At 49.8% G+C, this 13,680-nt stretch overlaps 1 protein-coding gene across 2 annotated transcripts in view; it reads left to right on the top strand.

Annotated features, from left to right (window-relative positions):
- Nucleotides 1-13,680, top strand: part of LOC119978640 (synaptotagmin-6-like) — a 454,793-nt gene that overhangs the window by 382,713 nt on the left and 58,400 nt on the right. For both annotated transcript variants that reach the window (XM_038820429.1, XM_038820430.1), the window contains exon 4: nucleotides 7,327-7,447. In XM_038820429.1, the coding sequence (XP_038676357.1) occupies nucleotides 7,327-7,447 (121 nt within the window). The remainder of the gene's footprint in view (nucleotides 1-7,326; nucleotides 7,448-13,680) is intronic.

Genomic DNA, 13,680 nt, shown 5'->3' on the forward strand with positions numbered 1-13,680 from the left:
CTGCAACATGACTACTCAGTTGATCACACAATCCAGGCAGCCACTCCAGTGGAATACTGCTGGGGTGCTGCCTTTCAGATGACATGGTAAACACTCTCAGTCGGGCTGAAAAATATCTGAGGGCGCTATTAAAAGAAGAGTGGGCAAGCTCTCTCTACGTCTTAGCTTACACCTCTCACCCCACCAGCTTCGTTAAAACAGACTTACTGGTCATTTGACTGATTGCTGCCAGTGGGATCTTGCTGTGTGTATGGGCTGATTGGATGCCACCCTTCCCTAAATGACAGCAATCACTCAAATGCATGGACTGGCAGCACAGTGGTAATGTTGCTGGACTAGTAAGCTCAGGGCCAGGACTAATGCTGGGGAAATAGGAGTTCAAACCTCCCCACTGGCAGGTGGAGAAATGTAATTTATAGTTCTGAAGTAAAGATCCAATTTCAGAACTGGTGAGCATGAAACTGCTGGATTGACATCTGGTTCATTAATGTCCTTTAAGGAAGGAAATCTGCTGTCCTTACCTGTAAGATTTGATCCAGGCTTCTCAATTACGGAAAATAAATTACCAGGAGTAACAAATGAGAAGCAGCAAGGTAATAGTTCAAATCAAGAACGTTATCGGAATAAATGGATACATAGTTGAGCACAGTTTACCGATGCTGGATCACATAGACGGAGGTGATCAGATAAATTACTCTCTTTTGCTTGTGGTAATCAGCTTTTCTTCTTTCATCCGTCTTGAACTGATTGGAGATGCTAAGCTGAAGCTAGTGTGGGTCGGCCTTGAGAAAACTTTCTCTTCTAACAGCTATGGAGCGGCATTCTCCGGCTGACGCCGGAATCGGGAAACGCGGTTGGGCAGAGAATCGGTTCAGACACTAAAACGGTAGCGAGTGCTGATTCCACGCCAAATCGCAATTTTCCGGTGCCATGACAGTGGCAGCAAAGTGTTCCAATCCGCATGTACAATGACGCTGTTGGCATATCATTAGCGGGCCTGACCCGGTATTCTCCGCCTCCACCGAGGGGAACTCCGAATGGCGAGCTCAATTGTGGTTTTCAAAGTCGAAAAACAGGTGCTGCGGTTGATGAGGGAGAGGGAGGGAGTAGGGCACGGAGAGATGCAATCGTGGGCTGCCGTTCTGGACACTGGTTGGGCTGGCTGGGGCTGGGGGGGGGGGAGAGAGACTCAGCGGGGCAGGCTTGGGGCCGGGGAGACCCCTCATGGGACTGGGCCGGTGCCCAGTCATGGACAGCCATTGTCGGGGCCTGCAAGGCAGCCACCGTGCTGCGCACCCACTGACTACCCAACTTGGCCTTGGTTCTGCAGAGTGACACCAGCCGTATTGGTGACCCCACCCCACCACCCCCCCCTGTACCCCAACTTCAGCCATACCAACCCCCCCCCCCCCGCCCCAACTAGCCCCCCCCAGGCAGCATGGTAGCATGGTGGTTAGCATAAATGCTTCACAGCTCCAGGGCCCCAGGTTCGATTCCCGGCTGGGTCACTGTCTGTGTGGAGTCTGCACGTCCTCCCCGTGTGTGCGTGGGTTTCCTCCGGGTGCTCCGGTTTCCTCCCACAGTCCAAAGATGTGCGGGTTAGGTGGATTGGCCATGCTAAATTGCCCGTAGAGTCCTAAAAAGTAAGGTTAAGGGGTTACGGGTATAGGGTGGATACGTGGGTTAGAGTAGGGTGATCATTGCTCGGCACAACATTGAGGGCTGAAGGGCCTGTTCTGTGCTGTACTGTTCTAAGTTCTAAGCTATCATCCGCCAGCGGGGTATCATGTGGCCCACTGAAGGGCAACAGCCACAATAGACCCTACAGGGGCTGCCAGATGGGGGACACAGAGCATACCGCTAGCAAGGGCAGTACCAGCTAACCGTACCCCTGGCAACAGGGACAAGTACCAGGGCAAGAGACCCCCATTGTGCCCGACACAGACAGGGCCAGGGGTGCAGGGAAGGGGCCTTTCACCCCCTGCAGACAATGGATACTGGAATGCAACCAGCAATTGTGGCCTTCCTCCAACTCGTGGCAGCCCTGGGGCATGCACTGTGGCTGTACAAGCCGGAGCTGCTCGAGGAAGGGGAAGCTGCAGCAGCGGAGCATGCCTCAGAGGAACAGGAGGCCAGTGAGGATGGAAATCCAGCAGCGCAACAAGCCATGGAAGAGGAGGAGGTGGAGGAGGTCCAAAGGAGGCACCACATGAGGCTTTGTGTGTATCGGTAGCGCCTGTGATTGGAGGATGTATGGGCATGCTGTCGAAGACTCCGGCAGAGCAGGGATACTTCTGACTTCGGCAGAGCAGACAGTGTGGCATATATGACAGATTATGGTGCACCTGGCACTGCGGGGGAATGGGGGAGGACACCCGCTCCCGGTGGCCGTCAAAGTCTTGCTCGCCCTGAATTTCTATGCAACTGGATCCTTCCAGGTGCCAAGTGGGGACTTGTCCTGGATCTCACAGAGCTGGGTGCACAGGTACATCCACGCCGTCACAGTGACCCTCTATGCCCAGTCTGTGCAGTACATCCATTTCAATGTGAACAAAGCTCACCAGGATGCCTGGACAGCGGAGAGCGACACCATCGCCGAGGTGACCTGTGTCTAAGGGGTGATCGATAGGATGCATCGACCAATAACCTGATTGAGCGGTGCTTTGGAATCCTGAAGATGCAGTTCAGGTGTCTGGATCGCTCTGGAGGGGCCTTCCAGTGTGGCGCTGGGAGAGTCACCCACATCGTGGTGGCCTGCTGCGTCCTCCAAAACATTGCACAGTAGAGGGGCGAAGTGCTGGAGGAGGATAAACGGCAGTCCTCATCAAACATCATGGGACCCAGGTAGGCACAGGAGGCCGCGCGATGTGTGTGCCATGGCCAACATGGACGAGACACTTTGATCGCCTCCAGGTTCACCAACTAGGGGGGGAACTAGCCAGGGGCACAACATCCCCCCTCCAGCCAGTATTCCTCTCCATGATGCATACCTGCCGCACTATGGGGTGCAGGCTCTGGGTTGGCAGTAACAGCGGGTCTGCCCCATGGGCTGGAGGATGATGACAACCCGCTCTGCGATGAACTCTGGTGCTCCGCATCGTTTGACAATGTCTGACTGCTGCCCACGGTCGCACTTTCCACTGTCCGCCTGGGTGATCCCTGCAAGCGAGCTGGCCATTCCATCACACGGTCCCATCGATCCCCTGGGGTGGCGGAGGTCGGGACGGTGAGGTGAGATTGTGTCCCAGAAGCCTCTTCAGTAAAGTGCCCAACCGAGGTGAGTGTCTCTGGGATGGTGGAGGTTGTTAGAGACAGCTATGATGGGAAATCTGTGTCAACATCGGACTCAAGCTCTGGGGTGTCCTGGGTCTCGTGCCAATGGCTCATGCCCGTGTCGGTGTCCTCATCACTAATCAGCACCTGGATTTCTGGCTGTGGGTGTGGCTGGCGGCAGGGGCAGTGGACACCACCATCGTCAGCAGATTCTGAAAGACACAAGACAAGACGCACGTTTAGACTGTGGGCCGGGGTGGGGGGGGGGGGGGGGGAAGTGGGGTGGTAGATGTATGTTGGGGAGGGGGGAGTAGGGTGTGGTGGAGCAGGAGTGTGGGATGAGGGAGAGAGGGTGATGTGGGGGTGGTGAGTGTGGGGTGGGGGCGAGGGAATTGTGTGAGGGTGGTATGAGGGTGGTGGCGGGGGGGGGGGGGGGAGGTTGACACATGTGTCATGGGGAATTGCAACTCAGCAGGGTCTCACGTCCTTGCCCGACTCCGACCTCCACCTTAGTGACTGCCCTTTCCTCGGGCCCACTGACCACGTCCAGGACCCGTTGCTCTGCTGCAGTAAGGGCCGCAGGTCTGGCGGTCCCCATCCAGCCTTTTCCCACTCCCATTGGATGGGTGGCCGTCTCCTGTGGGACAGTCTGGGAAACAGAAAACACAGTGTTAGACAGTCTGACGACGCATGCAGCTCAGAGGGTGAGTAGCTGGTGGCTTCAGTGACTAGGGAGCCCGGCCTTGGCAGGCCATTAGGGGTGCCGGCGTGTGGTGCAGGGTGGGGCTTCAGTCGCTCTCTGGGTGGGGCAAAGAGTGTGTGGGACGGGGCATGGTGCCAGGGGCATAGTGCTGCCTACTCACCCTGGTCTTCTGGCACTGCTGGCCGCTCCAGACGAATGGCGGCTGGCAGCCTCCTCCACAGGCAAGGGTCACCTGCCTCTCCCCCACAGAGTCCAGCAGGGTCTCAAGCTCAACGTCCGGGGGAGTGAACTGAATATATGCGGCTGCAGCTTGTTGGCCTCCTGAGTGCCAATCACAAATCTGGTGAATCCTGCACTGTTTCTCATTGGAATCAATTGTCTTCCACATGGCACCAGTGCTAGCCCATTAACGGTCACTGAATTGGTCCGTGGTGGCTTCAGTTTTGCTGTCCTAGAACTCCACGAATCCTGCTCTGGCGTTTCCCCCCTGGCCTGCATGATTGATGTTACGTTTCAGTGGCTTATGCACCGTTATACCAATTTACTCAATCAATTGCATCGTCTCATTCACTTTTCCCGTTACCAAAGGCCAGATAATCATAGAATCATAGAATTTACAGTGGAGAAGGAGGCCAATCGTCCATCGAGTCTGCACCGGCCCTTGTAAAGAGCACCTTACTCAAGCCCATGCCTCCACCCTATGCCCGTAACCCAGTAACCCCACCTGAACCTTTTTAGCATGGCCAATCCACCTAACCTGCACATCTTTGGACTGTGGGAGGAAACCGGAGCACCCATGCAGACACGGGGCGAACATGCAGACTCCGCATAGACGGTGACCCAAGCTGGGAATCGAACCTGGGACCCTGGAGCTGTGAAGCAACTGTGCTAACCACTGTGCTACTGTGCTGCCTACCAATGCCTAACCAATGTGGGCTCTTCCATTCCAACACTGACGTCATCCCCCCGCTGATCTCGTAAGTGTGCATGTGAAGATCTTGTTAACTTTAACCAGACCGTATGTTTTAGAACTGTAGGCATGAGGATTCATCTTAGCTGGCCCAGAAACACCTACACAAAGGCCTATGCTTCAAATAATGTCCTTGGCCGAGATAAAAAGCTTTGCGAGAAATCCTCACTATGCTGCTCTGCACCTGTGTGAGCTCTGGCAGGCTGTTAAATTAGGGAACTCAGCTGGAGGAAGATCTATTCTGATAATGTGTTTGAACTATTACCTTGTTGATCCATTTCAATAATATTTCATTCATTTCTCAAGACTGAATAAGGCCATTAGGCTACTATTTATCTGGACTGGTCTGGCCTACGAGTGACCCTATTATCACAGCAACATGGTTGACTCTGAACAGCCCGCTGAAATGGTCTAGCAAGACCCTCATTTGCATCAAATGGCCATAAAAAATTGAATAAGAATAAAGTTGAATGGAGCATCTGCTGTCCCTCTAGGCGCTAGATACAACAAAGTGAAGCCCGGTTCACCAAAGTCCTCCTCACTAACATCTGAGGAGTTGTGCCAAAAGTGAGAGATCTGTCCCACAGACTAGTCAACCTGACAAGAGTCACAATCACTGAATCTTGCCTTTCAGTCAATGCCTCAGAATCTTCCATCAACATCTTTGGATAAGTCCAAATGGTAGAGAAGACCCACCAGAGGTGGTGGCATAGTGGCATACTGTCAGGAGATGGCATGACTGCTGACTGAGATGGCCAAGCACTGAAGGACACAACTGCCAGATTGAGCACATTGCAGATGGTGACAGAATTAACACTTGACCTCACAAATATTTATCACAGATGTATCCAAGACAGTTCTGGTAGAAGTGGCCACTGTACAGTCATTGTGGAGATTGTGCAACTACCACCGTGCTAAATGGGATAGATTCAGAACAGGGCTAGCAATGCAAAAATAAGGCGCTGTGGTCATCCTCAGCAGCTGAATTGCACTCTGCCACAATCTACAGCCACAAGTCACATGTCCCAGCATATCTCTCACTCAACCATTACGATCAAGAGAGGGCCCGACCCTAGTTTAATGAGGACTGCAAGAGAGAATGCAAGGAGAAATGCCAGGAATACCTAAAAATTAGGTGCTAAACTGGTTAAGCTACAACATGTGACTACAAGAATGCTGAAGAGTGAAATAGAATATTATAAAGAATGCTAAGAGAATGCCAATGGATCAGAGCCGAGTTTTGTAACTGTCATATCGTGTCATGAATGGTGGGGGACAATTAAGCAACCAATGGGAGGAGCGGCTCCATATACATCCCCATGTTCAATAATAGTAGAGCCCAGTACATCAGCACAAAAGACAAGGATGAAGCCACAATCTTCAGCTAGAAGTTCTAGATGGACGATCCATCTCAGCCTCAGCCTCAGGCCTCCAGCATCATGGATGGATGGATGCAAGTATTTAGACAATCTGATTAATGCAACATGATACTGAGAACTGGCTAATGTCACTGGACATAGCAAAGACTCTGGGCCTCAACAGCATCCTGCCTGAGCACAGAAGTCTTGTGATCTAGAACTAGCTACGCCCTTAGCCAACCTGTTCCAATAGAGTTGCAACACTGACACCTACCTGACAATGTGGAAAAGTGCCCACTTATGTCCTTTCCATAAAACTCAGGATAAATCCCATTCAGCCAATTTCGATGCCAATCCTCCACTCAAAGTGATAGGAGATTTCATCGACAATGCTATTAAGCGACACTTAATCAGTAATAACCTGCTCACCAATGCTCAGTTAGGATTATGCCAGAATCACTTGACTCCAGATGTCCTTACAGCCTCGCACCGATGCTGGCAAAAGATCTGCTATGGGATTCTCCGTCGGCGAGATCTTCCACTTCGCCGGCAGTGCACCCACGCTCGCGGGTTTCCCAATGGCGTCGGATGGGAATGGGAAACCGCATCAGCCGGCTGCCTGAATGGAGGATCCTGCTGCCGGCAAGGGGCATGCCGCACTGGAAAACAGGGCAACCATGACCTTATCAAATGGTGGAGTAGGCTTGAGGGGCTGAATGGCCTATTCCTTCTCCTGATTTGAATGCAAGTGGAGAGTCACTGAAAGAGTTGATGTCCTGTTCACTCGACCCGAGAGAGGTGGATGCAGAAAATAGACTTTTGGTTAGAGTTAATCCACAGCTGGTTACCAGGAGGTATGAGCATGACAAACAAAACTAGCCCTTTGGACTCATCAACAAGTCTAAGCAGTCTAATTTTTGAGGCCTGGTATTGGCCATTTTAAGCACTTTATTCAGTCTGTTTAATATGATTTAAGTATTTTAAACCCCTGACCCTATGTTACATTTTTTCACTATTCAAAGGAAAGCGTGGATCTGGGGGAAATCATGTTCTCTCTCTGCTATCTGCCTACTGCTGGACGACTAACATTGACAGTCATCAAATGCAGGAATCTCAAAGCCATGGACATCACTGGCTTCTCTGGTGAGTGTGTGCCATTTTCTTTAAAAAAAGTAAAGTTGTGTATTTATCAATGTGAAAGTTACGGGTTCAAAACTTCGACAGCCAGACAAGGAAATGTTCATTCAGACTAAGCTACATGAGCTGGAATAGAAACAGAAACTGTTAAAGATACAGTCACCACCTGAATTAGAGTCGTGAAGGTAAATTAGCTTCTTTAATGTTGTTGGAACTGCACTGATCCAGGCAAATGGAGGTTATTGCATCACATTCCTGACTTTTGCCTTGTAGATGTTGGACAGGAGGTGAACTATTTCATAGAATCAAAGAATTTACAGTGCAGAAGGAGACCATTCAGCCCATCAAGTCTGCACCAGCCCTTAGGAAAGAGCACCCTACCCAAGCCCACACCTCCACCCTATCCCCACACCTCCACCCGATCCCCGTAACTCCAACTGACCGTTTTTTTGGACTCCAAGGGCAATTTAGCATGGCCAATCCACCTAACCCGCACATCTTTGGACTGTGGGAGGAAACCGGAGCACCCGGAGGAAACCCACGCAGACACGGGGGAGAACATGCAGATTCCATACAGACAGTGACCCAACCGGGAATCGAACCTGGGACCCTGGAGCTGTGAAGCAACTGTGCTTTCCAACCTCTGACCTGCTCTTCTAACTGCAGTGTTTATATCGTAGAGTCATAGGGTGGGATTCTCCCGTCGACCAGCCATGTGTTTCTCGGCCTCGTGCCATTCGCTGGTGACAGGATTCTATCTTCCCGCTGATTGTCAATGGGAACCCACTCCACTCTGCACAAAACCCTCTCGCAGGTCTAAGTTGCCGGTGGGAAAATTGGATCAAAACGACCAGAGAATTACAGCCATAGTGCAGAAGAAGGCCAATTCGGCCCATCAAGTCTGCATTGAACTCTGAAGGAGCACCATAACTAGGCCCCACCCCCGCCCTCTCCCACAACTCCACCGTACCTTTGGACACAAAGAGGCAATTTAACTTGGCAAATCCAACTAACTTGCACATCTATGGACTGTGGGAGGAAATCCATGCAGTCACGGGGAGAATGACAGGCACCCAAGGTCATAATCGAATCCTAACGCTGTGAGGTAGCAGTGCTAACCACTGTGCCACTGTCCTATCCCTGATGTGGCTAATTCAGTTCAGTTTCTGGTCAATGGTAACCCCCAGGATATTGATGAAGGGGGATTCAGCGATAGTAATGCCATTGAACGTCAATCGGGGATAATTCAATTCTCACTTGTTGGAGATGGTAATCACCTGCAAACCTTTGCTTACTCTGATTACACGCCACCTCTGCCAGCATCCATCTGGGACTACCTCATTACACACATCCTCCACATCCTCCTCCCCCTAGAAGTTTAAGGACCTAAGGATAGTGGACTATTATCACATGGGGTGGAGATGACTCACCCCCACACAACATCCCGCCCCTCCCCAGAGGACACTGGCTTTGCACTGGCATTCAAGTTAATAAAGCTATCAGAGCCATCTCTCTACTCCTTGCCTAATGAAAATGAAAATCGCTTATTGTCACGAGTAGGCTTCAATGAAGTTACTGTGAAAAGCCCCTAGTCGCCACATTCCGGCGCCTGTCCGGGGAGGCTGGTACGGGAATCGAACCGTGCTGCTGGCCTGCTTCGTCTGCTTTATAAGCCAGTGATTTAGCCTTGTGAGCTAAACCAGCCCCTTGTGAGCTAAACCAGCCCCTAATTGATCAAGGCCATGAGGGGCAGCACAATGGCACAGTAATTAGCACTGCTGCCTCACAGTGCCAGGGACCCGGGTTCAATTCCGGCCTTGGGTGACTGTGTGGAGTTTGCACGTTCACCCCGTGTGTGCGTGGCTTTCCTCCGGGTGCTCCGGTTTCCTCCCACAGTCCAAAGATGTGCAGGTTAGATGGATTGGGCATGCTAAATTACATGTTAGCGTCTAAAAGGTTCAATGGGGTTGCGAGGATGGGGCAAGGAGTGGACCTGGGCATGGTGCTCTTTCAGAGGGTCGGTGCAGACCCGATGGGCCGAATGACCTTCTTCAGTACTGCATGGATTCTATTCTATGATTCTATGACTGCACAAACAGCACGTCACTCCTCACGCCCTCAGTGACCTCGGCCAATCTGCTTGGTAAGTCCTGCACGTGCAACTACGTTGTGGTGCCTTGAAAATACAAATTATTGCCTCACAAATTACTATCCAATAAAGACTGACCTCTGAACCACTGCCAAATTATTGCCTACAAGATGAGTTGTCCTTCAGTCCTCTTCATTCAGTAACGTTTGACATTCAAAGCTATCAGAAGGAAATTGGACAAAATTGCAGGGAAAGAGTAGGCGAGTGAACCTAACTGGAATTGCTGTGAAAGAAAGAGTCTTGATGGACTGATTGACCTTCTCCTATTATGTATAGTTTTATGTTTCTGTGAACCTATTTCAGTATTTATAGTTTTTCATTTCGCTTAACAAAGTCGTAGTCATAGAGTCGTACAGCGCAGAAAAGGCCCTTTGGCCCATTGAGTCTATACCGACAATAACTACCCCTAATCTCGCACTAATCCCACTTACCAGCTCTTGTCTCATACCCTTGAACGGGATGGTGTTTCAAGTGCTCATCCAAGTGCTTTTTACAGGTTGTGAGTTTTCCACTCTCCACTGCCTTCCCAGGCAATGCATTCCAAGTTCTCACCACCGTCTGAGTGAATTTTCTTTCCACAAATCTTCTCGGAATCTCCTGCCGCTCACCCTAAAACTATGCCCCCTTGTGATTGGCCCCTCAACTGAGGGGAACAGCTTTTTCCTATTTACCCTGTCCAAACCTTTCATAACCTTATACACCTCAAAAATATCCATCCTCAGCCTTCTCTGCTCTAAAGAAAACAACTCAAGCCTAACCAGTCTCTCTTGATAGCTTAGATGCTCCATCCCAGGCAACATCCTGGTGAATCTCCTCTGAACCCCTCCAGTGCATTCACCTCCTCCCTATAGTGAGATGACCAGAAATGCACACAGTACTCCAGCTGTGGCCTAACCAACTTTCTGTACAGCTCCAACTTAACATCTTTGCTCTTATATTCTATGCCATGCCTGATAATGGCAAGTGTCCCATATGCCTTCTGAACCACCCTATTCATCTGCTCTGCTATCTTTAAGGATCTGTGAACATGTACCCCAAGATCCATCTGTTCCTTTGAGCTTGCCATTTATTACAGACTCCCTTGTCCAGTTTCTTCTTCCAAAGTTCATCATCTCACACTTGGCAGCGTTAAATACCATCTGCCACCACTCTACCCATTTGCCCAACACATCTTTATCTTCCTGTAACCTACGAACCTCTTCTTCACTGTTAACCACCCTACCAATCTTGGTGTCATCGCAAACTTGCTTATCAGTCTCCCCACGTTCTTGTCTATATCATTGGTATATCTATATCAATTTATAAAACAAACAACTTGGGACCCAGTGGTATGTTGCTGGACACTGGCCTCCAGTTATTCAAACAGCCTTTGTGTTCTATTGCTAAACCAGTTTCGGATCCATCTCGACAAATGTCCTTGTTTTCCATGTTCTTCAATCTTCTCAATCAGTTTCCCAAGTGAGACCTTGTCAAAGGCTTTACTAAAATCCATATTAACTACATCAACGGCACTTCCTTCACCCACCCACTCGGTCACTTTATCCAAATATTCTATCAAATTTGTTAGGCTGATCCCACTCTGACAAAGTCATGCTGACTATCACTAATCAACCTATGCCTTTCCAAGTGGAAATTAATTCTCTCCTTCAGAATTTTCTCCAATTGTTTCCCTACTGACATGAAACTCACCAGTTTGTAATTGCCTGGTTTATCTCTACCACCCTGCTTGAAAAATGGACCAACATTAGCTTTCTCCAGTCCTCTGGCACTTCCCCCATGGCCAGAAAGGAATTAGAAACTTGAGCCAGAACCCCTGCAATTTCCTCTCATGGCTCCCACAGCATCGTGGGATACAATTCATCCGGGCCTGGGGATTTGTCTATTTTAAACCCATCAAAGCCTCCAATACCTCCTCACTTCCTGTGACAAACTGCTCAAGGTCCTCATGGTCCCATTTCCTGAATTCTGTACCTGTGTCCTCCTTCTCTTGAGTGACCATCGATGAGAAGTATTAATTTAAGAGTACTGACTCACTTTTTTTTAAAGCCACTGTACAACCATTTTAATTAAGAAAACAAACTCTTTTTACTTTACTTGTTTGATGAGAAAGCACTTTTCAACTCTCGGGCACTAGCCCAGAGCTGTAACTTCATTGCAGTTTTAATGTAAGCCTACTTGTGACACAAATAAAGACTATTATTATTGTTATCATGTGGGTCCTTGCCATGGAAGAGAACTTAACATTTATACCTTGCCTATATTGAGTGTGTTATGGGGCGAATTATTTTTTAAATTTAAACTGGACAAGAGGTTTAAAATGACTGAAGCCATGGCTGACTATGAAACAAACAAAAATGACTTACTGGCATTCAGGGAAGCTGACACCTAATAGAGCGGGATTCTCGGCCGGAAAATCCCTGTTTGCGCCGAAATCGGGGACAGCGCCGATTTTGTGATGCTCCGCCCCATCAAAAGTGGCAAACTTGGTGAGTATGCCGCACGCCATATGGACGGTCTCAAGATGTCACCTAAGGCCCTCACCCGATGCTCCGCCCCCAATGGGCCGAGTTCCCGTCGGCTTGGGTCACTCATGCTATTTTTTTTCGTGGATCCCACGTGACGGCTGCGGACTGAGCCCAGCGCTGCCACAGTCAGAGGGGAGGGCCGTTCTGCGGGCAGGGGGTGCTTTGGCGGGGACTGTGGACACTGGTAGGGCGTGGTCCTGAGGTGGCGAGGGGGGTTACTGGGGGACAGTATATGGCAGGCCGAGTCCACGCGCGGCCGGCGCCATGTTACTCGGCGCGTCCTTACACATGCGTGGCCACGGACCTGGCAATTCTTCGGCCATATCTGTAGGTAAAGCTCGCGGCTGCTAGCCCCCCACCAGACGGAGGATCGGTGCAGCTTTTGCGTCATTGTTTCTGCCGTAAAATGCCACTGTTCCCACGCCGGCGTCAGCATTTATTCTGCAAATCGGAGAATCCAGCCCATTATCTCGAAAGAGATGCTAATGACCACCTGTGACTGCAGAGATTAAATTCAAGGGAATTGTACAATGGCACTTTGCATTTCTTAGGGCAAGACCTACCAGTCTGGTAGGTGAAAGGACCTGAAACCCCTTTTTGAAATTATTGAGGATTGAAGTGTTAACAATCTAAAGAATCCAAACCAAGGAATATGCATCCCTTGTCCAAACCAAAGTTGAGAAGTGGGAGCCATGATATCCATTCTAGCTGGGAGAACCAATAGCCCGGTTTTACTGGAGTTGTAAAGCAGATTCCCATCTTCCATTTGACAAGGAGCAGCTCAAAACTAGTGTTCTGTCCAGGTTTAACTGTCTGACCCCACATGTTTCTACTGGAACTCCTGAACCTCTATACTAGAGCCGACAAGACTAATTCATTTCTATGTGTCTATCCCATCATGGATGTCATCGCTACTCCAAAAGTGAATCATCTGGGATCAGTTTTCAACCTGCTGGTGCTATCAAAGAATACACATTGGACTTTGATCCTGGACTCTGGATTCAATGTGAAACAATATATATTTTTTATTCTGCTTCTTTGCCTTTACTTTCTCTATTCACTCCTGAAAAAAGACTGCTATAGTCTTTAAAAGATAGCCCCCTCCTATTCTGCCTGAGTGTATGCGAATAAACTACCTATCTGAACTTTCTCTATCTCAAGTTTGCTGTGCAGTTGTTAGTGGAAATTGGATCACATCAAAACTGAGGGCTGAGTACCATAGAATCGCCAGGGTGCAGTAGGAGGCCATTTGGCCCATTGAACCTGCACTGACCCCCGAAAGAGCACCGCACTTAGGCCCACTCCCCCTCCCCACCTCCATAGTCCCACCTAACCTGAACACCTTTGGACACTGGAGGGCAATTTAGAATGGCCAATCCACCTAACCTGTGTATCTTTGGGCTGTGGGAGGAAACAGGAGCACCCGGAGAAAACCCATGCAGACACGGGGGAGAAAGTGCAAACTCCACACAGACAGTCATTCAATTGAACCCGAGTCCCTGGCGCTGTGAGGCAGCAGTGCTAACCAGTGTGTCCTGTGCCAACCCATTGGGAAAAAAGACGAC

This window comes from Scyliorhinus canicula, chromosome 15 (assembly GCF_902713615.1).
Source record: "Scyliorhinus canicula chromosome 15, sScyCan1.1, whole genome shotgun sequence".
In the NCBI taxonomy this organism is placed as follows: domain Eukaryota; kingdom Metazoa; phylum Chordata; class Chondrichthyes; order Carcharhiniformes; family Scyliorhinidae; genus Scyliorhinus; species Scyliorhinus canicula.